The sequence below is a fragment of the Aulonocara stuartgranti genome (assembly GCF_965226115.1).
Source record: "Aulonocara stuartgranti genome assembly, chromosome: 6".
Taxonomy (NCBI): domain Eukaryota; kingdom Metazoa; phylum Chordata; class Actinopteri; order Cichliformes; family Cichlidae; genus Aulonocara; species Aulonocara stuartgranti.
Genome location: NC_138944.1, coordinates 11,306,567 through 11,334,002, shown reverse-complemented (window position 1 = coordinate 11,334,002; position 27,436 = coordinate 11,306,567). Strand labels below are relative to the sequence as shown.

The following is a 27,436-nucleotide window of genomic DNA, read 5'->3' as shown; positions in this document are numbered from 1 at the left end:
TCAACATCTGTTGGACAAGAGGATTTTTTTACGAGTCTGTTATAGCCAGTGCTATCCTCGATGCTGTTACATGCTGGGGCAGCAGGTTGAGGGTCGCAGACGCCCACAGACTCTATAAACTGATCCACAATGCCAGTAATGTTGTGGAGCTGGACTGCCTTAGGGTGGTATCTGAGAGGCAAATGTTGCCCAAAATAAGGACAATGCTGGATTATATCTCCTACCCACTCCATGATGTGCTGGCTAGTCACAGGAGCACGTTCAATAAGAGACTGAGATTACCAAAAAGCACCACTGAACAACACAGGAAATCATTCTTGTCTGTAACCATCTCTCTGCCAGTGGCGTGTCCAGTGGGGTGGCCTGGGGGGGCACAGGCCACCCCCCCAACCAGACTGGCCACCCCAGGTGCCACCCCAAAGGTAAAACAATAAAATTCAATCAAATATCAAATGTACGATTATGTTTTCACGGTGAAGCTCAGATATCCGAGTGTAAGTGAATGCAGCATCGGCTTCTGCACTATGTGCATCACGTTAGCAAAGGTAGGAGAGCCAAGCACGAAAGACGGCACTGCAGGAAACAATTTTTCGGTGAAAGAAAATGAGGACAGAATAAATGTCCCGGTAAGTAATATTAAGTTTGTTGAGTTTAGTAAACTTCGGTGAAATTAGAATACCAAGGAAAAAATAACACTTAAAGAATTATTGCAGCCATCGAATATTTCAGACAGTAGGCTACTGAGGGGAGCTAAGATAAGAGTTATGAGTTATAAGCAGTGTTGGGAAGGTTACTTTTAAAATGTATTCCATTACAGAATACAGAATACATGCCCCAAAATTTATTCTGTAACGTATTCCGTTACGTTACTCAATGACAGTAACGTATCCTGAATACTTTGGATTACTTAATATATTATCATGCTTTTTACAACAACGTGAATGTACTATTGCTGTGTGATTTATTACTATTACTGAAGGTCCGCGACTCCGAACTGTAGTAAAGGGACCTCAGACTAATACGGCAGGGTCCCTGTCGGCTCGTAGCCGAAAAATAGCTTTACTTTGTTGTGTGGGTCAACTTTTCTTGCGAGAGACAGAGAGAGGTGTCGAAAGGCTGCTCCAACGGAACTTATTGTTTTCGGAGGAAAACACGAACACGGTGTACAGTCGAGTCTTAATAGCTTACTTACAACTGGGCTCGTCAGGCACTCTTCTTGGCTGCAGTGGTTATTATCATATTTACATGCTTCCAGCTCCCGTTTTTCCTCGATGACAACTCGTACCTTTCCACTCCCCTTTTTCTCCCTCCTCGCGCTCACAGACCCATAACGTGTATGGCAGTCCATTCTTCCTGCAGCACAGACTACACTGCCCATGATGCTACATTCTTTAGAGCTTGTAGCATTCTGCCTGTTAGCTTAGCACAGGAAACACACAGTCGCAGAGAGAGAGAGCGTCACACTGTAACCATGGCAACCGTAGTGCTGCCGCCTGGAACAACAGAACGTAGCTGTCAAACAAAACCCAAACAGTCCTGACCCGCGACAAAATGAAATGGGAAAGTACCGCAGTGTAATCCATTTATTTCAACAAAGTAACTGTGTTCTGAATACCACCTTTTTAAACGGTAACTGTAACGGAATACAGTTACTCATATTTTGTATTTTAAATACGTAACGGCGGTACATGTATTCCGTTACTCCCCAACACTGGTTATAAGATATAATTAAGTCGTAACATTGCTGTATGGAGCTGCAGATTTCGTTGCAGGTTAACATAGCTGGACTGGCCATCGGGCATACCGGGCATATGCCTGGTGACTTATTTTTTATTTTTTTTTAGTAAAGGCATGAACAATGAGAGGTGGTGGATTGGCCAGATGCAGGTCGACTCAGTTGTTTGGTGGTGGCTATGGCCGGGCTTCCACAGAGGCCAGCAGGTGGATGAGGGAAGGGGAGGCAGGAGGAGAGCCGCCAGTCCGAGTGTCAGGTGAACTGAACTTCAGGTAAGAAGTTATGACCTGCAGTCTATCTGGGTCAGATATAAACCAAGTTTAAGTGGAGTTTATTTTCGTTGTGCTGACTTTTTACAGTCAGTTACAATAACTCGTACTGCTACTAGCTAGCACAACGGAGTTTCTATACAGCTGGGTGGGTGCTATGATGTTACTGATAGTAAGCTTTATTTTATTCATAAGTTTAATTAGTAGAGTTGCCAACGGCTCCTTAAAAAAATGGAATGGTCCCTCATTCAGAGAAAATATTACACGTTTCGTATTGAGCTGAGAAGAGACGCAGTTTGTCCCGTACTTTCACTATAATGAAAAAAAGACACAAAGCTGGAGTTATTCTGTGTCTTTGCTGCACAGCTGCCTCTTCTTCTCTCATTCTCTCCCCCTCCCTCTCCTGTTTCTACTTCAATCATGAAACTGATCAATGATCAGCTGATCGGCTTTTCTCTCTTGTTTGTTTATCGCCCACTTTGCGCCAGAAAGAGGAAACCAGCAGATGTCGCGCTAAACAACAGCAGCACGTTTAAGCTTGATCAGCTGTTGTTAGAATTTATTTAATATTAATTTCTAGTATCAGCTGATGTTTGCTGGAGCCACAGCTGTAAAGCTGCTGGTCATGATATCGGTTTGGATATGTGGTGAGAGGGAAACATGAAGATGAAACCAGGAGATGTCCTTACTGAATCATCAGAGCTGACCCGATGATGGAGAAACAGGTTTACCTTTTAGGTGAGTTGAAGGGAAGTTATGAACTGTTTCTGAGAGACAAATAACACCAGGATCCTTTTTTTATGTAGCTGACAGCTGGTAACTGTGCAGGGGCGGGTCTAGCAAAGTTTGTTTCCCCACTTTTTTCCTGTTTCAAAATCAAACACCAGTTTGTGAGAAGATGATCTTCTTTTTTTAATCTGCCTTTTTTAAATAGGCAGATAAAGTTAACATAATAATAAACACTGACAGAGCACTGATTGTATCTCTTGTACTTTATCAACGCAGTATCTAAAAACTTTGCACCGTAGTGGTTAAAATCTCATTCTAATAAGAGTTAAAAGCGCATTCAGTTATTAGGTTTACAGGATTATTGAATTATGGTTAACGGTTGGTAGATTTTTTTTTTAACATTATCTGCCAATTACATCTGCCACCCTTCTCCAAATCTGTGCCCCTACCTGGCCCCCCCAACAAAGATTTTCTAGACACGCCACTGCTCTCTGCACAACTCCTCCATCTAATACACTGCACACAGTACACATTGCATTAGTTACACTCGTTGCACATGCTGTACAGTAAAATGACAAATGACAAAGTTTCACAGGTTAGAGTTAAATATCAATCGTATATATTACACCTTTGTAATATTCTTGACATTTATAATTGAGTGATTTGTATATATTAGTCCTATTTCTTACATGTGTAAACTTTGTAATATATCATATTATTTAATTAGTTTAGTCTGTTACTGTCTTGGAGCAACTGTAAACCACATAATTTCCTAAGTGATTATTAAAGTATTCTGATTGAGATTTCCTTCTCATTTTAAACTATCTCTTGGGTGTCCAAACTTTTTCACTTTCTTTTTCCTTTTCCTACATGGTTGCCTTTTTTTTTTTAACACTTTACATGTAAATAAAAGTGTAAACTGACCTTCTTTCTTTGTTCTTCATCGCATAGTTCACATCAGTGTAATGTTATACAGGGAGTGCAGAATTATTAGGCAAGTTGTGTTTTTGAGGAATAATTTTATTATTGAACAACAACCATGTTCTCAGTGAATCCAAAAAATCATTAATATCAAAGCTATTTAGTTAGTTTTAGCTATTTTAGGGGGATATCTGTGTGTGCAGGTGACTATTACTGTGCATAATTATTAGGCAACTTAACAAAAAACAAATATATACCCATTTCAATTATTTATTTTTACCAGTGACACCAATATAACATCTCCACATTCACAAATATACATTTCTGACATTCAAAAACAAAACAAAACCAAATCAGCGACCAATATAGCCACCTTTCTTTGCAAGCCTGCCATCCATGGATTCTGTCAGTGTTTTGATCTGTTCACCATCAACATTGCATGCAGCAGCAACCACAGCCTCCCAGACACTGTTCAGAGAGGTGTACTGTTTTCCCTCCTTGTAAATCTCACATTTGATGATGGACCACAGGTTCTCAATGGGGTTCAGATCAGGTGAACAAGGTGGCCATGTCATTAGTTTTTCTTCTTTTATACCCTTTCTTGCCAGCCATGCTGTGGAGTACTTGGACGCGTGTGATGGAGCATTGTCCTGCATGAAAATCATGTTTTTCTTGAAGGATGCAGACTTCTTCCTGTACCACTGCTTGAAGAAGGTGTCTTCCAGAAACTGGCAGTAGGACTGGGAGTTGAGCTTGACTCCATCCTCAACCCGAAAAGGCCCCACAAGCTCATCTTTGATGATACCAGCCCAAACCAGTACTCCACCTCCACCTTGCTGGCGTCTGAGTCAGACTGGAGCTCTCTGCCCTTTACCAATCCAGCCACAGGCCCATCCATCTGGCCCATCAAGACTCACTCTCATTTCATCAGTCCATAAAACCTTAGAAAAATCAGTCTTGAGATATTTCTTGGCCCAGTCTTGAGATATTTCTTGGCCCAGTCTTGAGATATTTCTTGGCCCAGTCTTGACGTTTCAGCTTGTGTGTCTTGTTCAGTGGTGGTCGTCTTTCAGCCTTTCTTACCTTGGCCATGTCTCTGAGTATTGCACACCTTGTGCTTTTGGGCACTCCAGTGATGTTGCAGCTCTGAAATATGGCCAAACTGGTGGCAAGTGGCATCTTGGCAGCTGCACGCTTGACTTTTCTCAGTTCATGGGCAGTTATTTTGCAACTTGGTTTTTCCACACGCTTCTTGCGACCCTGTTGACTATTTTGAATGAAACGCTTGATTGTTCGATGATCACGCTTCAGAAGCTTTGCAATTTTGAGACTGCTGCATCCCTCTGCAAGATATCTCACTATTTTTGACTTTTCTGAGCCTGTCAAGTCCTTCTTTTGACCCATTTTGCCAAAGGAAAGGAAGTTGCCTAATAATTATGCACACCTGATATAGGGTGTTGATGTCATTAGACCACACCCCTTCTCATTACAGAGATGCACATCACCTAATATGCTTAATTGGTAGTAGGCTTTCGAGCCTATACAGCTTGGAGTAAGACAACATGCATGAAGAGGATGATGTGGACAAAATACTCATTTGCCTAATAATTCTGCACTCCCTGTATTGCAATACAGGGCTCTAGAGTGCGACCAACTGTTCGGGTAGCAAAAAAAAAAAAAAAAAATCTGCAACCTTCCCTGTGGTCAACAACAGACACACATTATGCCCCCATCGTGGACTAAACCAATCAGAGATAGTAAGGGGCGGACCTCTTTGATTGGCCGTGGTCCAGTTGAAAGTGCAGGTGGAAGTGGGAGGTGAGTAGCTTGAATAAAGCGATATCAATTCATTAAATCCTGAATCGACTTTTAAATATACAGTGGGGCAAAAAAGTATTTAGTCAGCCACCGATTGTGCAAGTTCCCCCACTTAAAATGATGACAGAGGTCAGTAATTTGCACCAGAGGTACACTTCAACTGTGAGAGACAGAATGTGAAAAAAAAAATCCATGAATCCACATGGTAGGATTTGTAAAGAATTTATTCGTAAATCAGGGTGGAAAATAAGTATTTGGTCACCTCAAACAAGGAAAATCTCTGGCTCTCACAGACCTGTAACGTCTTCTGTAAGAAGCTTTTCTGTCCCCCACTCGTTACCTGTATGAATGGCACCTGTTTGAACTCATCATCGCTATAAAAGACACCTGTCCACAGCCTCAAACAGTCAGACTCCAAACGCCGCCATGGCCAAGACCAAAGAGCTTTCGAAGGACACCAGGAAAAGTATTGTAGACCTGCACCAGACTGGGAAGAGTGAATCTACAATAGGCAAGCAGCTTGGTGTGAAAAAATCAACTGTGGGAGCAATCATCAGAAAATGGAAGACATACAAGACCACTGATGATCTCCCTCGATCTGGGGCTCCACGCAAGATCTCATCCCGTGGGGTCAAAATGATCATGAGAACGGTGAGCAAAGATCCCAGAACCACACGGGGGGACCTGGTGAATGACCTGCAGAGAGCTGGGACCAAAGTAACAAAGGTCACCATCAGTAACACACTACAACGGCAGGGAATCAAATCCCGCAGTGCCAGACGTGTTCCGCTGCTGAAGCCAGTGCATGTCCAGGCCCGTCTGAAGTTTGCCAGAGAGCACATGGATGATACAGCAGAGGATTGGGAGAATGTCATGTGGTCAGATGAAACCAAAGTAGAACTTTTTGGTATAAACTCAACTCGTCGTGTTTGGAGGAAGAAGAATACTGAGTTGCATCCCAAGAACACCATACCTACTGTGAAGCATGGGGGTGGAAACATCATGCTATGGGGCTGTTTTTCTGCCAAGGGGACAGGACGACTGATCCGTGTTAAGGACAGAATGAATGGGGCCATGTATCGTGAGATTTTGAGCCAAAACCTCCTTCCATCAGTGAGAACTTTGAAGATGAAACGAGGCTGGGTCTTCCAACATGACAATGATCCAAAACACACCGCCCGGGCAACAAAGGAGTGGCTCCGTAAGAAGCATTTGAAAGTCCTGGAGTGGCCTAGCCAGTCTCCAGACCTCAACCCCATAGAAAATCTGTGGCGGGAGTTGAAAGTCCGTGTTGCTCGGCGACAGCCCCAAAACATCACTGCTCTCGAGAAGATCTGCATGGAGGAATGGGCCAAAATACCAGCTACTGTGTGTGCAAACCTGGTAAAGACCTATAGTAAACATTTGACCTCTGTTATTGCCAACAAAGGTTATGTTACAAAGTATTGAGTTGTATTTTTGTTATTGACCAAATACTTATTTTCCACCCTGATTTACGAATAAACTCTTTACAAATCCTACCATGTGGATTCATGGATTTTATTTATTTATTTATTTTTCACATTCTGTCTCTCACAGTTGAAGTGTACCTCTGGTGCAAATTACTGACCTCTGTCATTGTAGGTGGGGGAACTTGCACAATCGGTGGCTGACTAAATACTTTTTTGCCCCACTGTAACTCTGTTTTGCCAGAAACGCCAGATTCTCAGATTAAAGCTCACAAAACCATTTCAACAACAACCAAACAGCAAATGAGAGCAGGTACACGGATTCCACACAAAGATGTAAACACAGAACGGACCCGACGCATCAGAATCAACTTTGTCTTTCTCGGCTTTCTCACCCGACGGCCCGTAGACGGACACACTGTCGGAGCTTAGCGATTCTGATGCGTCCGGTCCGCGCTGTGATTACGTCTTTTTGCGCTGATTCTGAGCTGCAGGTTTTGTCTCTCTCCAACCAAAATTCACCAAGCCAGCAGCAAAAGAAGCAGCAAACTGCGCTTCACATTTGATCAATGTCGTCATGAATTTTGCTGTTTTGCTTCCACGACTATTAAAATCACACTTCATGCACAGCTAGCTCTCTCTCTATCTCTCTCTGTACTTCAAGAACAGTTTCCCATCTCCAATCTCTGTTTTCTGTGTTATTCATTCGCTTATTACCCACCAGTCTACCGTTGTTTATATGTATATGTATGCTTGCAATAGATCTGTGTGCAGTGCTGTCTGTTTGGTGTGTTTATCGAAAACACCACTAGTGGGCATCAAAATTCAAATCTATGTCATAATGAATTGAGACAAGCAAACATTAGCAATTAAATAAAGATCTTAGCCACAATATTCATGCATATGCTCATAAACACAGTCACAAATGTAAAGAATATAACAATGACTAATGTTCACACACTAGAGATGTTGCAAAATCCTTCCCCTTATGTCATCACCCTACAAAGGAGTATTTCACAATTTGTTAACCAGGTGTTGCACATATTGGAGACATTTAGTTGTCCTTGAATGTCAGTAAAACATTTACAAATGTCCTGATAGCTCTGAATAATTCCTGATGAATACAAACCAAACTAAACTAAACGAGAGACCAGTGACCAGCATCGCGGAGCATGACGTCCGAGCGGCTTTGAGGAGAGTGAACACAAGGAAAGCGGCGGGGCCAGACGGCATCACCGGCTGTCTGCTGCGCTGCTGTGCTGACCAGCTAGCAGGTGTGCTCACTTACATCTTCAACGAGTCCCTGGCGAAGTCTGTGGTCCCCACATGCTTCAAAAGATCCACCATCATCCCTGTGCCCAAGAACAGCAAACCCTCATCCCTGAACGATTACCGGCCAGTTGCACTGACCTCGGTAGTAATGAAGGTGTTTGAGAGGCTGCTGAAGAACATCACTCCTCCTCCATCCCAGACACCACAGATCCGCTGCAGTTCGCCTACCGACCCAACAGATCCACAGAGGATGCCATCGCCCACGTCCTACACACCACTCTCAGCCACGTGGACAAGAAACAGGGTAACTATGTGCGAATGCTGTTTGTTGATTACAGTTCAGCGTTTAACACCATAGTGCCCTGCAGACTGTTCACAAAGCTGAGGGATCTGGGACTCAACAGCCGTCTGTGTGCATGGGTGTTGGACTTCCTCACTGGCAGAACTCAGGTGGTGAGGGTGGGCAGGTGCTTCTCCAACAGCATCACCATCAACACAGGAGCACCTCAGGGATGTGTCCTCTCGCCACTGCTCTACTCCCTCTACACTTCAGACTGTGTGGCCACCCATGGCTCCAACACCATTGTGAAGTTTGCTGACGACACAGTGGTGTTGGGTGCCATCTCCAACAGCGATGAGGCGGCCTACATGGACGAAGTGAAGAATCTGGCATCATGGTGCCAGGACAACCACCTCCAGCTGAATGTCGGCAAGACCAAGGAGCTGGTGGTGGACTTCAGCAGGAGTCAGCACAGAGACTACAAGCCCATCATCATCAATGGAGCTCCAGTGGAGAGGGTGCAGTCCTTCAAGTATCTTGGTGTCCACATCTCCTCAGACCTGACATGGTCTGCCCACATTCAGGTCCAGACCAAAAAGGCTAGGCAGCGCCTGTATCACCTACGACAACTGAGAAAGTTCAGGGTCTCTCCAAAGATCCTCAGGATTTTCTATACAGGCGCTGTGGAGAGCATCCTCACACAGAACATCACATCGTGGTTTGGGAACAGCTGTGTGAAGGACCAAAAAGCTCTCCAGAGAGTGATCCGTACAGCAGAACGCTGCTGCAGGATTGTTCTCCCCCCGCTTCAGGACACCTACACCAGGAGATGCCGGACTAGAGCAGCGCAGATACTGAAGGACCCGTCCCATCCTGGCAACAAACTGTTCCAACTTCTGCAATCTGGTAGAAAGTTCCGCATCATCTGGGCAAGGACAGAGAGACTCAAGAGGAGCTTCTATCCCCAAGCCATCCGGGCCCTAAACACACACACCCGCCCTCTCACATCATCTATAATTGACTGAGACAGGACTCTTCCAGACACTAAACCATGGCACAATGTACATTTCAATTCCTTTAATTTTAAATATGTTTGTATTGTGTTATGGCCAATGATGTGTGTGTTGTGTTATGCCTCCCACTGGGGGATGGCTGTGGGTATCTTTCCCCTTTTCTCTCCTAGGAGGTGGACACCTGGGTGTGGCTGCTAGGTATCTGGGTGGAGTCTCTGCCTATCCTTGGATGTGGATAATTGATGGACCACCTCCAGTACTTAAGGATCGAATGACAGCCACCTGGGAGCTCTCTCCGAACCTCCACCACTCGACCAAGAACCTGTGTGTTGTTTTATTGTAGTGCAGTGAAGAGTTTTCGCGTGTATATTTGGCGTTGGTATGTCCGTTTTGTTGTAAATAGTTGTAAATAGATTGTCAAGTAGTGATCACGTGTTGGTTCACCTGATGTATATCTGTCACTGCCGCAGCCTTGTAGGCGTGAGAAGCCGTTTTTGTTGAACAAGTTTTCTCCTGTTTTTTCATTAGAAAGATAGGTAAGTGACTTGTCTTTTTGTTTGGCTTCTTTTTATTGTGGTGTAGGGACCACTAGGGAGTTTTTGTTTGTTGTTTTGGCATTGCTCACTGCCGACGAAAATAAACGGCTGCTTAAACACTTTGAAAGGTATCGTTGTTGGTGTTCTTACTTGGGTGGGGAGTGGGGGGGGGGCAAACTTCTTGTTGCGTTTATTTACTCGCCTGGACTAAAAACGTAACAATTGTCTATTCTGTAAAATAGTCAGATGTCTATTCATATTAATGTACAGAATTCACCTGCTTGCTGCTACTACTGCACATTCACCTAATGTATATACTATATATATAATGTTCTTCCTCCACCCCCCACCCCCCACCCCCACCCCCATTTTTGCACATGTCGAGGAGCGTATCAGGTTACATTTCACTGTGTGTTATACTTGTATAACTATGCATGTGACATGACACCACAGACTGGGATGTGCTCCTGAGCCCACATGGTGAGGACATAGAGGGGGCGACACACTGTCTTACAGACTACCTCAACTTTTGTGTGGACGCGGTCGCCCCTGCTAAGACGGTACGGTGTTATCCTAATAACAAACCGTGGGTAACACAGGAAGTCAAAGCTGTCCTCAACATGAAGAAGAAGGCTTTCAGGAGCAAAGTGAAGGAGGAGATGAAAGCAGCACAGCGGGAGGTGAAACGCTGCCTGAGGGAAGCAAAGGACACCTACAGGAGGAAGGTGGAGCAGAAGTTGGAGAGGAACAATATGAGGGAGGTCTGGAATGGTGTGAAAACCATCACAGGCCACAACACCAAGAAAAGCACAGTGGGGGGGACTGTGGAGAAGGCAAACGAACTCAACAACTTCTTCAACAGGTTTGACCAGCCCACAACCCCCCCCACCCTCACCCTCACCTTTACTACAGAGTCCTCTCCCCACTCTCCTACCTCCCTCGCTTCCCCCCCCTTCCTGACACCATGACACCCCCTTCCTCCAATCCCTCTCTCAGCAGCAAGACATCTCCCCCCCTCCCCTCCTCCCAAACATCTCCCAGTGTCACAGTGGATCAGGTCAGGAGGCAACTGAGGAAGCTTCGCCCCAGAAAGGCAGCAGGCCCAGACAAGGTGTGTCCTAGGATGCTAAAGGCGTGTGCTGCTGAACTTGGGGAGCCGCTACAACGAGTCTTCAACCTCAGTCTGCGACTGGGGAGAGTGCCCGCCCTATGGAAGACATCCTGCATCGTCCCGGTCCCCAAAAAGAACCGGCCCAATGAGCTGAATGACTTCCGACCGGTGGCACTGACGTCACATCTTATGAAGACTCTAGAGCGGCTCTTCCTCAACCTCCTCCGACCACAGGTACAACATGCCCAGGACCCACTACAGTTTGCGTACAAGGCGGGTGTCGGAGTGGAGGATGCCATCCTGTACCTCCTACACAGAGCCCACTCACACCTGGATGAGGGAAAAGGCACGGTCAGGATCCTGTTTCTTGACTTTTCCAGTGCCTTTAATACCATCCGGCCCTGTATGCTTCAGGAAAAACTGAACAGGATGGAGGTGGACCCCTGCCTGGTCGCTTGGATCTCCGACTACCTCACCGACAGACCACAGTACGTCAGGCTGAAGGACATTACGTCTGACACTGTGGTCAGCAGCACAGGAGCACCACAGGGAACTGTGCTGTCCCCTCTTCTCTTCACCCTGTACACCTCTGACTTCTGCTACAACTCTGAATTATGCCACATTCAGAAGTTTGCAGACGACACAGCCATCATGGGGTGTATCTGGGATGATCAGGAAGAGGAGTACAGAAGTCTGGTGAGGAACTTTGTCGCATGGAGTCACACAAACCACCTGCAACTCAACACCTCAAAGACTAAGGAACTGGTTGTGGACTTCGGGAGGTCTAGAGCAGGTCCACTGCCGGTTCAGATAGAGGGGGAGGAGGTGGAGGTGGTCAACAAGTACAAGTACCTCGGGCTGTGGGTGGACAATAAACTGGACTGGTCATGCAACACAGAGCACCTGTATAAAAAAGCACAAAGCCGACTGTACTTCCTCAGGAGGCTGAGGTCTTTTAACATCTGCAGGAAGCTCCTGAGGATGTTTTACCAGTCGGTGGTTGCTGGATACTTTTCTATGCTGTGGTGTGCTGGGGGAGCAGCACAGCAAAGAAGGACTCATCCAGGCTGGAGAAACTGATCAGGAAGGCTGGCTCTGTGGTCGGCATGAAGCTGGACACTCTGGTGACAGTGGCAGAGAAAAGGACATTAAAGAAACTGATGGACATTATGGACAATGCCAGACATCCTCTGCACACGGCCATTAACAACCAGAAGAGTCTGTTCAGTGACAGGTTGCTTCTCCCCAAGACAAGAACTAACAGACTTAAAAACTCCTTTGTCCCACACGCCATCAAACTGTTTAACTCCTCCCTGGAGGGGAGAGGGAGGGGAAACAGGAGGACAAAGGAGGGGGGAACAACTAAGCTGTAGTGCCTCTTCACCTCACTGTGCAATACCTTTTGTGCAATACTTTTGTAAATAGTCAACAGTGCAATAGACCTCAATACTTGAAATGTGCAATTCACTTGTATTTTTATTTTTATTTTTTATTCCTATTTATTCTATTTATCCCCTTTGTATATTTTATTTATATTGTCTCTGTATTTATATATATGTGTGTGTGTGTGTGTGTGTGTGTGTGTGTGTATATATATATATATATATATATATATATATATATATATATATATATAATATTCTGTAACTCTGTAACTTCTGTCGGTGCTGTGCTTTTTTGGAAATCGAATTTCCCAGAGGAACCCACCCGAGGGATTAATAAAGTTCTATCTAATCTAATCTAATCTAAAATAAAGAACCTTGAACCCTTGAACCTTGAACCTTGAACTGATCTGAACTCCTTCAGATCAGTTTAGGATTTTTGGATTCACAGGAGGCACAGGGGCTGCACAGCTCTGTTTTTTCTCTGTTTTAGTTTTACTGCTTTCCTCATTTTATGTATTAAAGCAGGAAAAATACTGATATAGATCCCAGAGTTAGTGTTTTATAGCTATAGCTAGTGTATGCTACATTTGATTGCTCTGGGTTCAGATGTTTGTGATTTCTGTCGATGAGTATTGGCAAAAGAATTCTAGATAACGTTTTACGGTGGTTTTTTCTCTTGTCAGTGTCACTGTACAAAATCAGCATTACAGTAGTTATCTACTGGTACTATGCTGATGAGCAGCTCAAATGGAAAAAATAATGATGCAATTCATTTGGCAGCCTTTTACAAGGATTTTGTTTAAACAAAAATTCTATACTGGCTATAAAGTATTTTAAATGATATTGTCTGTGTGAGAATATGCAAATATGCAAAATTTGCTAACACATTTAAATCTAGTCCTTCTACCATCAAGAGGACAAAAAACAAAACAAAAGCTATATTTAAATTGTCATCAGCCACCTGCATCCTAATGAGGGCGTACAACATTTTTCTTTTAGTATTTAGTATAAACACAAAGCCAACAATGCAGTACTTCAACATGATCTTCAAAGTACTTCCACTGAATGTGCCCGCTGAAAGACTGCATAGGCTAAAATGTTGTACAAGCCTGACTGCTCATCAATACTTTTGTTACCTGTTGAAGTTCAGAATCTAGCTGTTACATTTAGCAGTGATGCAATAACGCAATGTGTTTACGGTAATGCGTTTAACCCAGCACTTATCGTCATATATACTGGTACTCAAATTATTCAAACTGGTACCGGCTACTCAAATTAGTCATTTGTAGGCCTACATGTGGAAAAATAATGATATAATACAGTTTGGAAGCCGAATATGATGGATTTTTGAGTTTATTTTCAATTTATCACTGTCTGCAAACAAACAGCCTATAAGGTAACATTAACCACAACAGCAGATGCCAACACACACAAGATACTACACTAACTACCTTTCACCCACTAGAAATGACTAGACTTGTTCTTAACCCTATAATGCCCTTTGTATCATATTTGCTGCATGAGTTTCTGAGACCTCTATCTCATCTACATGATCAATACTTGCAATAATTTCAAAATGTTATGTACTAAACTCTCTTTTTTTTGTCTAAAATTAACATTGTTGTGAACAAAAAGTTGCCAAAACACCCAATGTATCAAATGTGATACAAAAAAAATATAATAAATATATAATGAAAATATATAATTAACAACATGATGTAGAAAAAAATTTAGATTTTGTTAGTGTTAATACACATATCAGTTCCCAAAAAAATCTGAATTTTTTCACTATTTTGTGATGGGTTGGGTCTTACAGGGTTAAATGAAACCAAAGCATAAACGACAAAAACACAGACAGAGACAGCCATGAAATGGAAACACTGACAGTACAATTAGTGTACATCTTTAATATTGGTGAAGACTGTTGTTGATGATTAGTGAAGAAGTTCACTTTTCCATAAATGTCACAAAATGTTACAAAATCACAAATCAGATGAAACTAATTCTGATTTATTTCTGATAAATCTAAACCGAACCAAAGCGATCTGGGCTTTTCACATGGGACTCTGGAGACACAACGGTTTGCAAAGCTCAGTGTATTTTTGCTTGTATTAGGTTTAGTTATTTCCTTTTTTCTACAAGCACCATCATCTGTTCTTTCAAATATGAAAGCTGGCAAAGTATTGATATAGATTCCAGAGTTATTTTCATAGTCATTTTGGTCGTCTTTGGGTGAATCTCCTGAACCTGCAGGAAGCTTGAATAAAGTGATATTTTCATAGGTATCAGCGAGTACACTACGTTTGGTCGCTGTGGCATCAGATGTTAAAGGATCTGCTCTTTGTTGGTGAGCAGAGACAAATGAACTCTTAGGAGACTTGTTACTACCCTTTTTCGTCTTGTCAGTGTCATCATAACCACAGCTGCCCTGTTGACAAGTGAAAAAGAAAAAAAATCAGCATGCTCTTATATGATCCGCATTTATTGGGTTTGTGTAGAAAATCAATTTTTAAATGATTATTAATTTAAGTACAAAAAAAAGGATTTCTGTGAGTATCCATTGTGGAGCAGGGAAATTATTTTACTGCTATTGTTAAATAATCATCATTATTACCATTGCATTAATAATATAATCTGCAGTATGATCATTGCTTTAACAATGTAACAGATAGCTTTAAGATGGCCTTAAGATGTTTATGATGATGTTAATTTTGTATTTCAGATGCAGTTATAACTATTGTGTACACAATGCATATCTGTGCTTATTTGAGTTGATGTTCAGGTTCTTTAAAGGTCTTAAGCTTCACTGACGTGACTGTTCAGGTGATACATGCTGAGGGAAAACTAGAACATAGAAGGAATTGCAATACATGCTTACAAAACACTTATATATCAGGTCATTTCATATTAAGGTTTTAGTAGAGGTTCTTGGTTAAAACATTTATTTAGTAGAAGACATACACATAGTCTCAGTGAGCCTCTGGTCTAGTGAAAGGTCAGAAGTGCAACAGGTGAAGAGGTGACACAGAGAGCATGTGAGGTCGTGACACACACACATGAGTTAGATTTATTTAGAGGAGAGAGAGATTAGTCATGTCTCGGTAAAAGAGGAACCGTCCTTGTCTTCTCGGCAAGAAAGAGGAACTGAAAGGTTGACCGGAGGAATCGGCCATGAAAATAGAAGATGATCTTCTGGGTTAAAAGTCATTGTGGTGTTGATCTGATCTATGTATAAAATGTATCTGTGACGCATGAAGGGGCGTCAGTAAATCAAACCCTGATGCTATAAAATATCTGTTTATGCTTTGATTAAGTCGAAGATCACTTGCTGTCGGCGTACAGAGTGTCTTCCCACACGTGTGTATTCATTAAAAATCATTGTTTGACCAAGAGCTTCTGGACCAAGGGTGGTTTGTACTCTCCTTCCTCAATTTTGAACCTTAACATTAGCAGTAAAATAATTTCCCTGCTCCACACCATACATTTACAATTATCTGGATCTGTGTTACAGAGTAACCAGTCTAAGCAAAGCTGATCTACGTACCTCACCCTAATGAGGTACCCAGAGCTGTAACTCTGTCAAACAAGCTCAGTCCCAAAGAAAACAGATTGAAGTGTGTTCAAAGAGTGTTTTAAGCTCGTTTTTAACAATTCATTGGACAGGGTCAGTCATTTCCTAACACTGATTTTTGGCTAATCGGTGCATACTGCAGAAGCTAAAGAAACTCTACCAAAAATAAAACATGAGATCTAAAATATTGAATGATACCCTTCAGTGATGTTGTTGCACAGGTTTATCTGTGGATAGAGGCAGTATAAAGAATATTTTTCTACCATTACATGTAAAAGAAATGCATGAGGGTGGTAAGAGTATTTTTTCATCTAACAGCATGTTAGTTGTGTTTTGATATAACACAGAAGGATTTACTCACATTATACTCCTTTAACTACAAACATGAACATGGTTTTGTGCTTCAGTTTATATTGCCTCTTTATATTTGTGTACTACTTTCATAGTGATCCCCGTTTTCTGATTCATACCTCTCTTTTGTTTGCACTGGTGAGGTCTACACCTTTGGAGCAAATTAATTGTTTATGTTTTGAGGTTTTTCTGGACTTCCGGAAACATACTGCCAGCAGCAAGACGGAGATCAGACCAACACCACCAACGGTAGCAAACACGATGGTACCTGATGAAAACAAGACAATTATCAGATCTTGTTCATGTAAACACTTTAAGCCAATAAGCTATTAGCTAAGCTAATATCAAACAAAACTTTACCTTTGTTGATTTTAGGTTCTTCTTCAGCTGTGAAGTTTAGGGCTGTAGGAAGAATTAAGTATTACTTCATGTAAGTTTATCTGTGAGTCACATTCATAAGGACTGATATGTGTATTTATACCTGTTGAAAGTTCTATAGGCTTCATGGTTCCTGTTCCGGTTGTGAAGTTTGTTGTGTTGGTATTTTGATTTGTCCATGTGGCAACTCCCGGTATGACAGTTGTCTCGGTTGCAACAGCTGTTTAAGAGAGTGGTTATTTACAAGGTATTTATACTATTTGTACTTACCTTTGTCAGAACATATACAACCCCACTTCCAAAAAAGCTGGGATGTTGGGCACTGGTTCACCAATATGGGTGAACCTGTGCCAGTTTCCTCGGTGTGACAATAATCAAGAGATTCAGAGAATATGTAAAACTCTTTATAAGAGATAAGCCTGATACTCAGTACTGGATGTCCATGACGTTTGGGTCCTCAGTTGGCACTAAATTAAAAGCAGCATTGGTTCTGTTGTGGAATTAACTGCATGAGCCTCAAAATCATTGTCTGTGAACAAAGTTAACAATGCAATCCACAAGTGCAGGTTAAAGCTCTGTCCTGTAAAGAAGAAGTCATATGTGAACAAGATCCAGAAATACCACCGTCTTCTGTGAGTAAAAGTTGATTTTAAATGCACTGAGGCAAAGTTTAATGTGTTCAGACAAATCAAATCTGAAATTCTTTTTCACAAAAATAGGTGGTGACCATCATTGTTGAGATCGGGTTGAGAAGCGTTATATAAGAAGTGGTCCATTTACCACAATTATTGTGTACCACAGGATTATAAACATTTATAAATGCAATTCTAAGTATCATATATAATAAAACCTTAGCTGTAATAAATTTATGTTTATTTCTCTGAAATCAAAAGGCCATTTTTTCATAACTGTTGTGTAGAAGAAGTAGTAATAAAAGCAAAACATTGAAATATGATACTGCAGTATGAGTGGGTAAAATTGTACAAAACTTTGTTGTTAAATTTATTTTGTTGCATTAACCCACAAACTGGGAATTGTACCTGCATGAATGTAAATACAAATATAAAATTAAGCGTATTCATGTATACCTACCTTTCTTTACTGTTAGGTGTACCTCAGCATATGTATCGAAACCAGTCCGCTCCACTGCACACCAGTATTTCTGTGAGTCTGACAACTGAAGATTGCTGAAGGTCACAGTGAAGAATCCATCCCCAGAGTCCACCAGAGCAATCCTCCCTGACTCTGCTCTTCGTCCAGATTCTACAGTAAGTAGTATGTCTCCTGTGCTTTTACATGGATCTATGCAGAAATACTTGTTGTTGCTCCATGCATATGTGTGTGAGCACTGGAAGGACACACTTCTCCCTTCAAATTCCTCTACATTGATTATGACTCCATCAATCAATGTAACTGTTGAAATTGAAGCAATAATGTAATAAGTCATGTAGTAATAATAATAAGTGATGTGATAAGATACAAGACATCAAAATAAACATTTAAATGACATAAACTACTACACTTGTGTAGTCACTTACCATATAAAAGGCAGTAGAGGAAAGAAGTCTTCTTCATTGTAGCTGAAAAACTGACACTTGTACGTAGTTCTTTAATTTAAGTGATCTCTTAGACTCTACATTTACACATTACAACCCAGACCTGCTTCTGGAGGTCTGCTGTTAATCTGACTTTTGAAGGTTTGTGGGCATAAAGGGAGGAAATGACACCTACACAACCCACAACCTCGTTTATGACAGTTTCTTTTTACCGTTTCACGAACATTGTCAGTAGCTATATATATATATATATATATTTATACTCTATTATACTCTATTATACTCTATTCCTTATGCAAATAAAAGCAGTGAAAAATCACTGGCTGAGCAGGAGAGGAGATGAAAATAGTTTTTGATTTCGTTTTTTCCGTTGTTTTTTTTTTTTATTACAGACATGTTGGATAATTTCACACAATATCATAAATTTAATTGTAGCAATTGTTTAACATTTTGGAAACTTAATTGAATGCTTTCTTTGAGACAGCAATTTCACAGATATATATTAAACTGTTAACAATCATCCTGGTTTGAAATTTGAAATGTTTGTCAAAATGTTTTTTTCTTCTTCTGTAATTACACTCCTTTTACAAACAGCCAAATACTGAGGTTTTCATTAGTACAGATATATTTTGAATATTTTTAGGTGCTATCTCAAACCTTTCAGTCAAAGGCTGACAGGTCAACAGTTGGCAGTTTACTCATAAGAGTCATTGTGTTTTAGAGTTATGGTTTTGTGGTTTATAAGCTGTCAGTGTCTACCCCTGACTTCTATCACCAAGAACATCCTTCCTGTAAAACGAGTAATCAAGACTTTCTAGCAGACATACATGTGTGCATGTATATGCAAACACATGTCATACAGACAACACTATACTAAAATCATGTCTCGTATAAAACAAAACAGTTATATTAAAACATTAAAGCAAAGCCACTTTACAAAATGAACATGTGTTTTAATGCCACCAAAGAAGATATTTTTTTGACTCCTTATGAATAATCCAATAACAAAATGATCAACTGGTTAAATGCTGTATGATCTTGCATGCATGTTACACTGAAGCTGGGGTTTTTTTTTTTTATCTCAGTGCAAATAAATCTGCCTACAAAAGTCACTTCACTCTTCTGTGTAGTTTCTTTAGGGTCTAGTAAGTACAATGAGTGACATGAACTGACAGACAAGCAGAAATTAAATGGTTGTTTTAAGGCTACATTTTACAAAGGCTGTCAGAAGAAAGTGGAACGCTTCAATCATAGCAAAGATGTTTAGCACCCTCTTTAGATTATATACAGGGTTCTTCTGCGTCTTTAAATCTGAGACATAGATGCACTGTAATTGGAACCCCTTCTGAAATCCTATGCCATAACGTAACAGCATGTGCACCTAGAAATATAACTCTATGTTACACAGGGTATGGCCTCCAAGAAATAATGTGTAACGCATATGAAACACAGGGCTACTAAACCCATTTACGTCATTTAAAGCTATTGCTTTTTATTGTCACACGGGGGCGCCGTGAGACTGTTTTGCATTACAACAACCTTAGGTCTGTGAGACTGTCATATCTTAGGTCTTGTCCACAGGAAGTTTTTTCTGTCTCTGTCTTTGAGCTTTTTCCCTCTATTGTTTAAAGTGTGTGTTGGAGGAAGATGAAAAATATACTGGGCCCAAACTCTGAGCACAAAGACGCTAACATCTGAGTTATTTGTGTTATAAAATCGTAATTGGTTTTTTTTTTAACTACTAGAAAGGACTCTGGAGAACCCTTTATGACGGGCCCAGCACAAATGGGATTCTGGATGAAATTTCTGAAGAACTGAGTCAAGCCATTTCTTGAATTTTAGCCTTATGCACTATTAGTCCTAACTGGGTAGTAGACAATAGGGTCTGCACACTGACACTTCCTTGCAGTACTGATGTTTGGGTCTCAGTGAGCATTAAAGGACAATTCAGACTGGATTTTTTTCATTTCAAGATAGAAAGAGTTTATTTTGTTTAATTCATTTTGTTCAATAACTGAAGACCAGACACGTCTGATCCCCCAGATTTTTCCCCAAAGAAACTACAGGGGGCCGAGAAGATAAAGGCTGTGCAGAAGATAATTAACACCATGCAAAAAATCATTGCCAGCCCTGGAGACCATCGCCAGATCCTCCTGTCTCAGGAAAACCAGGGCCATCACAGGGGACTCCTTGCACCCCGCCCACCCCTCAGGTCAGTCAGGTCTCACACCTCCAGACTCACACTGGGCCAATTAGATAGTCAACAAATGTTTTATTTTCTATGCACTAGCTCCCAGCACTTTGCAAATATTCTGATCTCCAGTGTGTGCCTTTCTCTTATATTATATATATTTCTCCTGTTTGCTATGTATTTCTTCTGTCTACTATTTATATTTATTCCGGCACAGTTGGTGTGGAGCACCTACAATTTCGTTGTACATGTACAATGACAACAAAGAGCTAATCTATTCTATTTTATTCTATCCCCAGAAAGGACCAGTCCAATTTAACTATGACTGATAATCTGCCTGAGAGGGCAAATCTGCAGACACTGAGGATAGCTGCAAAAGTTAATAATCATAACTGGAGATTATGGTGCACATAATTGGAGAAATTAACTTGTCCATGAATGTTCATGAATAACATACAAATTTAGATTAAGTCTGATTAATTTCTGATAAATCTAAACCAAACCAAAGAGATTTTGGCTCCTTTGCGGTTGATCCACAGGAGACAGAAGGAGATGCCTTGTAGGTACAGCTCTCTATATTTTTGCACGACTTAGGTTTAGTTGTCTTTTTGACAAGTACCTGTTTGGGTTTTTTTGGCACTAGAGCTGGCAAAGTATTGACATGTATCCCAGAGTTATTATCATAGACATTTTGGTGCTGTGTTGTCGAACATTCTGAATCTGCAGGAAGGCTGGGGAAACAGATGGTTTCATAGATACGGGAGGGTACACTGCATTTGGCTGCTGCAGGTTCAGATTCAGATGGTGGATCTGAATGGCATCTTTGTTGGTGAGTAGAGACAGAAGAACTCTGAGATGACTTTTTACATTGGTTTGTCCTGTCGTCAGTGTCACTGTACTCACAGCTGACCTGTTGAAAAGTGACAAAGAAAAACAAAATAATCACATTCGTGAGTGCTCTATCTATGTATACTCTATGTATGCTCTACATCAACTGAGAAGTTCATCTATATTTCTTTATGGAATCTTTATTTATATATTATGAAACAAATTACTAAATAAATTAAGTATGTTGCATGAATTAGCCAAAAAAAATGGGCTTATATAATTTATTCACACATACGTACATCTTCTAACATTATCTGGTTTTGTGTCCCAGAGCCACGAGTCTAGGCAGAGCAGAGAGAGAACATTTTCAATACAATACAAAAAAATCAAACTAAAATAAGAAAACTCTGGAAACTAACAGAAACTTAACTAATTTAAAACCAAAAATCAAAATGAAATAAAAAATAAAAAGTAGTTAGAAAATTCAAAACTATAATTACTCAAACTCGGAAATGAATCCAGCCAAAGATGAGTTTGAAGTGGGTTTATGCTAGACAGTTACTTGGACAGGATGTGGGACTTTTCCTCAATCTGCCTAATGATGGTTAAGGATCTCAGTTTGCAGATCAGTGTCTATTTGCTCTACTGATTTGCAGCACAGCAAATTAAACTGAGATCTAACGTGCTAAACAGTGTTTCAGTGATGCACTTATATTTAGTTTTATCTGTGGAGAGAGCCAGACTGACAGTTTCCTTCAGTTCTAATGCATGCCTTTTAAATGCATGCAATGCTAAAGACAGGAAATGATTACCTGGGCTTGCCAAATAAACTATTTCCATCTAACATCAGTTATTTGCGCTCTCACAAAATACAGACTCTAGGTGCCATAATGTGTCATGATTTACTCTCGTTGTAATTCTATAAATTCAACCCAGAACATTTTTATTATGCATTTGATTTATATCGATTGGCTTCAGAGACTGTTTTCAGGGCTTATCTCCAGTTTCTAACTCATACCTCTCTTTGGTTTTCATTGCTGAAGTCTGTGCTGTTGCAGTAATCTTGTAGTTTATGTTTTGAGGTTTTTCTGGACTTCCTGATGCATACTGCCAGTATCAAGAGAGCAATCAAAGCTAAACCCACAGCAGTAGTAAACATGATGGTGCCTGAGGAAAACAGGTTGAATTTCAAAATCTTATTCATGCAAAGTCTTTAAGTCATCATGTCAATCAGAACTTTACCTGTGTTGGTTTTAAGTTCTTCTTCAGCTGTGAAGTTTAAGACTGTAGGGCAAAATATAATATTAATTAATGTAAGTTTGTCTTTGATTTATTTTTATGTGGACTGAAATTTAATTATGTCAAATGTTTATTATACCTGTTGAAAGGTTTGTAGGTTTCATGGTTCCTGTTCCAGTTGTAAAATGTGTTATGTTGGTGTTTTGATATGTCCATGTAGAAGAAACATCAGATATGATAGTTGCTGTAACTGTATAAGGAGGAGAATTGAAAGAGTTACTTAGATTGTTGGTTTTTCACTCTTTTCAACATAATATGAATCAAAACAAAACCATAAATGTATTTCATTAAAAATCCCATCATGAGTATCATCAGCATACTGTACTTAAATCTTGTTTTTCATGTTGATACACTGCTCAACAAAATGGCTTTGTAGTAAAACAACTGAACTCAACTGCGTGCAGTCCGGAATTTTCACCAATTGAAAGTATTGTACACATTATCGCGTAACAAATATGACAAACACGACCAAAGACTGTGAAAAGGCTAAAGTCCTGTCTCAGACAAGAATGGGTCAACGGTCTTCTTCTAAACATCCAGCAACTGGTCCTCTCACTTCACAAACATTTGCAGACTGTTGTTCAAAGAGAACTGGCTGCTACACAGTGGTTCTGTGCCAACCTTTTTGAGATGTGTTGGCACCATCAATGTCAAAATAAGCAAAGTTTTTCTTAAGTCACAATTTCTCAGATTAAACGTTTGACATTTTTTCTCTGTCCTATATGACACAAATTTGACTTAATGAGATTTGCAAATAATTCCCCTCAGAGAATGAATGCATAGATACACTTTATACTACCAACTAGGAGCTGTCCCTCCATTAATTTACAGGTGTAAAATTAAGAGTATTGGTGCATTTTATTTAAAAGTGATAGAACAATATACGTACTTTTCTTTACTGCAAGCTGCACTTCAGTATATGTGTCCAAACCAGGCCTATCCACTGCACACCAGTATTTCTGTGAGTCTGACAGCTGGAGATGACTGAAGGTCACGGTGAAGGATCCATCCCCAGAGTCCATCAGAGCAATCCTCCCTGACTCTGCTCTTCTGCCAGGTTCTACAGTAACCAGTTTTTCTCCTTCGTCTTTACATGGATCTTTGCAAAAATACTTGTTGCTGTTCGATGCAATTTTGTGTTTGCACTGGAAGGAGACATTTCTCCCCTCGAATCCCTCTACATTGATTATGGCTCCATCAGTAAGGGGAACTGCCAAAATTGATCATGTAACAAGATATGAAAGATGAAATTAAATCATTCAATGAAAAAATTTAAGTACTAAATTTGTGAATTCACTTACCAAACAAAAGGAAGTTGAGAAAAGAAATGGTCTTCATTGTTGCTGAAAAAGTAACAGCTATGTACCAGTAGTTATTTCTTGCTCCCTTCAGGCTCAACATTTACAGCCTTAATTAAACTTATACAGTATACTAATAAATAAGACAACAAGGTGCATGTAGAATTAACTAGCCATAAGTGCACAAAGCACAGTTAGAATTGGTGAGCGGTGGAGGACAGAGTTGCTTCTGCAGGTAACTCAGATCTGCTTGCTTTGGTTTGTGGGCACAAAAGGGCGGAAATGACACCTACACAGCCTCCCTGACGAGAGCCTCTTTTAACTGGGTAGCGAACTGGGGCAGTAATTTAAGTGGCGTTTTATACCACATCTGCTTAAAATTAAAATTTGCTGCATCAACTATAAATTTAATTTTTTTTAATATGTGCCTTTAGATTTACTGACAGTTGAGCACTTCATTCTCGGACTGCAGGCTTACTTGTTGTTCATAGAGTGTTTAAAAGTAGAATGGGAGGGAGAGCCTTCAGCTTTCAGGCCCCTCTCCTGTGGAACCAGCTTCCAGTTTGGATTCGGGAGACAGACACTATCTCTACTTTTAACATTAACCTTAAAACTTTTCTTCTTCTTTAAGCATATAGTTAGGGCTGGATCAGGTGACCCTGAAACATCCCTTAGTTATGTTGCAATAGGCATAGGCTGCCGGGGGATTCCTATGATACATTGAGTATTTCTTCTTCAGTCACCCTCTCACTTATTATGTGTTAATAGACCTCTCTGCATTGAATTGTACTTGTTATTAATGTCTGGCTCTCTTCTGTAGCATGTCTTTTATCCTGTCTTCCCTCTCTCTAGTCCCAGCCAGTCCCAGCAGATGGCTGCTCCTTCCTGAGCCTGGTTCTGCCGGAGGTTTTTTCCTGTTAAAAGGGAGTTTTTTCTTCCACTGTCACCAAAGTGCTTGTTCATAAAGGGTCATAAGATTGTTGGGTTTTTGTCGGTATGTATTATTGTAGGATTTACCTTACAATATAAAGCACCTTGAGGCAACTGTTGTTGTGATTTCAAATCAAATCAAATCACTTTTATTGTCACATCACATGTGCAGGTACATTGGTACAGCACATTTGTACTGTATAAATAAAACTGAATTGAATAAAATCTAATTGAGTTGAATTTTAAAGTCCAAGAGATTCTGGGGTAAGTGCTGAAGCATCCAGGCCTAAATGCCTAATTCTAAAAGACTTGCCAGCATTGCCACCCAGCCTCCCCTGGCATTGCTTCCTGAACTCACTTGCCAGCAGCTGAGTCAAAAACTACACCCAGCCACCACAGTGTGCTACCAGCAAGTTAACTGGTAATAATTTTTGAATAATTTTGCCACTAACAGATATGTAATATATATTAATACTTAACACAGTTCTTCAGAAACTACAGTATTCCGGACGTGCCCACTTCAGAGATTGAAGACAATTCATGGCCCACGCTGCATCATTTTTATTAACTATTACCCACAAAAAGGAACCAAGTTGAGTTTTATGGGCGTGATGCTGTTTCTGCTTGGATCCGCTTGGATCAGTAAATAATATCATGAAATTCGCAAAAGGGCACCAGAAAAAATATGTATTTATTTTAAAAAGAGAATGCAGTCATATTCAGTGAACCTTGTTTGACTTCATTTTTTTTCCCCCCCAGGTTATCCTCGTCCCACCTTTTGCAACACCCTGCCCCACCAGTGGAGCCCTGTCCCACAGTTTGAGAAGCACTGTCTTATAAAGTGGCCTTAAAGAGAATTGAGATGTTTCAGATGGCCTCAGGGCCTGCGCCAAAATCCCAGCAAATGCCATGGGTGTTAGTTATCAACTCGAGAGAAATGAGAGGACATTGACTTTGTGTGTGTGTGTATACACTTAGTTTCAGTCAAATGATTCAATCTTCAGCATGAATTAACAAACTAAAACAAAGCAGGAACTGAAATCAAGAAAAGCTACAAATTGACAACAACAAAGCCAATTACATTTTCATCTTCACAGCTTCGCTCATTCATATAGCCAGCTTTTTGCAAAGGATAAAATTTTATTATTTTAAACAATAGCGAGATAAATAATTCACAATATAATCTGTTCTATTGTCAAGAGGACAAAACAAAAAGTAAACACTTTTTAACCATTTTTATTAAAAAGTTGATTTGTTAACACACAATAAAAATAACTGGTGAAGCCATGAACACATATTCAATTTGAAAATGGTTGAAATACATAAAATAAAATATAGGTACATAAGATAATATAATTTCATGGTAATCTTTTGTATTATTTGGATGCAGCTTGTTTTGTTTGACCTCTCAATCACTGCTTTGTCTTTCTTTTTTCATTTAACTAATCATTTGCTTGTATATAATCCCTAATTTCTCACTTCTTCCTGCTTTGTTTTTAGAAAGTCTTTAGCATACTGAATTGTAGATGCACTGTATTAGTGCAGACACAAGCTCACTCACATTTTTCACAAGCTCTCACTCACTGCAAACACACAGATTGTTATATACACACTAATGTTCACCACAATATTCATGCATATACTCAGAAACACAGGGACAAATGCACAGGATACTACACTATCTAACATTTACCCACCAGAGATATAGCACAACACTTACCCTGACCTTAACCAGAAGTGTTTACCCTATTTCAGATCTGGTTAACCTTGTGTGGACAACTTTGGTGCAACAGAAGTTTGATTTATGTAAATACAGGGAGCCACAAACATGAAGTGGTAACAATGACAGCACAATTTAATGTACATGATTAGTAAGATAAAGACTGATTATTGAAGAGGTTCACTGGTCTTTGAATATCCATAACATTAATAAAAATTGTATCTCTAATATTAACTGATTTATTCCCATAAATCTAAACCGAATCAAAGTTCGCTGGGCTTTTTGAGGGATTCACAGGGGGCTCTGCAGACACAAGGACATTCACTGTTTGTAGAGCTTTCTGTATTTTTTTATTTTTTATTTTTTGCACATTTTCAATTTAAATGTGTAGTTTCTGAGGATACTATCACCTGTTCTTTCACATATACAAAGCTGGCAAAGGACTCACGTAGATCCCAGAGTTATTATCATTGTGATTTTGGTCCTCTGTGAGTGAATATCCTGAACCTGCAGGAAATTTGGAGAAAGAGATGTTTTCATAGATATCGAGGGGTACCCCCACATTTGGTTGGTGTTGGTGGATCTTGTCTGTATTGGTGAGCAGACAAAGAGAACCTCTCGTGTGACTTTTTACTACACTTTGTCTTCTTCTGTGTCATTGTAGCTGGTGATCTGTTGAAATGGACAAAGACAAAAGAAACGAGCATTTTATGTCCCACATTTATCCCATAATGTTTACTTATGTTAGAAAATCCAAATTCTTCCGCTTATCTTGGGCTGGGTTGCGGGGGCAGCAG

At 40.4% G+C, this 27,436-nt stretch overlaps 2 protein-coding genes and 1 long non-coding RNA gene across 3 annotated transcripts; 1 reads left to right on the top strand and 2 right to left on the bottom strand.

Annotated features, from left to right (window-relative positions):
* Positions 1 to 155: 155 nt before the first annotated feature.
* On the top strand, positions 156 to 18,007 carry LOC309707708. Its single transcript, XR_014277054.1, has 3 exons — positions 156 to 626; positions 1,845 to 2,007; positions 17,926 to 18,007. It is a non-coding gene; the product is annotated as an uncharacterized lncRNA (long non-coding RNA).
* LOC309707707 (uncharacterized protein) lies at positions 14,164 to 18,647 on the bottom strand. The gene is made up of 6 exons (XM_082535190.1): positions 18,356 to 18,647; positions 17,910 to 18,230; positions 16,921 to 17,037; positions 16,800 to 16,841; positions 16,559 to 16,707; positions 14,164 to 14,945 (listed from the first exon to the last, which is right to left on the bottom strand). Exons 1-6 carry the CDS (start codon positions 18,390 to 18,392, stop codon positions 14,517 to 14,519), a joined length of 1,095 nt encoding a protein of 364 aa, XP_082391316.1. The 5' UTR covers positions 18,393 to 18,647; the 3' UTR covers positions 14,164 to 14,516.
* A 2,353-nt stretch (positions 18,648 to 21,000) lies between these two features.
* On the bottom strand, positions 21,001 to 24,182 carry LOC309707706 (uncharacterized protein). Its single transcript, XM_082535189.1, has 7 exons — positions 23,993 to 24,182; positions 23,581 to 23,901; positions 22,771 to 22,881; positions 22,635 to 22,676; positions 22,411 to 22,559; positions 21,692 to 21,733; positions 21,001 to 21,474 (listed from the first exon to the last, which is right to left on the bottom strand). The coding sequence occupies exons 1-7, from the start codon at positions 24,090 to 24,092 to the stop codon at positions 21,031 to 21,033; spliced, it is 1,209 nt and encodes a 402-aa protein (XP_082391315.1). The 5' UTR covers positions 24,093 to 24,182; the 3' UTR covers positions 21,001 to 21,030.
* Positions 24,183 to 27,436: the final 3,254 nt, after the last annotated feature.

What these genes read in the sequence shown, in the direction of transcription:
- LOC309707706 (XM_082535189.1), bottom strand. Translation starts at nt 24,092, where the DNA reads ATGTTGAGCCTGAAGGGAGCAAGAAATAACTACTGGTACATAGCTGTT. An exon ending in GCAGCTTGCAGTAAAGAAAA is followed by an intron (nt 22,882 to 23,580) that starts GTACGTATATTG and finishes CTCCTTATACAG; the next exon opens with TTACAGCAACTATCATATCT. An exon ending in ACCAGATAATGTTAGAAGAT is followed by an intron (nt 21,475 to 21,691) that starts GTACGTATGTGT and finishes ACTTTTCAACAG; the next exon opens with GTCAGCTGTGAGTACAGTGA.
- LOC309707707 (XM_082535190.1), bottom strand. Translation starts at nt 18,392, where the DNA reads ATGAAGAAGACTTCTTTCCTCTACTGCCTTTTATATG. An exon ending in CCTCTACTGCCTTTTATATG is followed by an intron (nt 18,231 to 18,355) that starts GTAAGTGACTAC and finishes CAATTTCAACAG; the next exon opens with TTACATTGATTGATGGAGTC. An exon ending in AGAACCTAAAATCAACAAAG is followed by an intron (nt 16,708 to 16,799) that starts GTAAAGTTTTGT and finishes TGTTTTCATCAG; the next exon opens with GTACCATCGTGTTTGCTACC.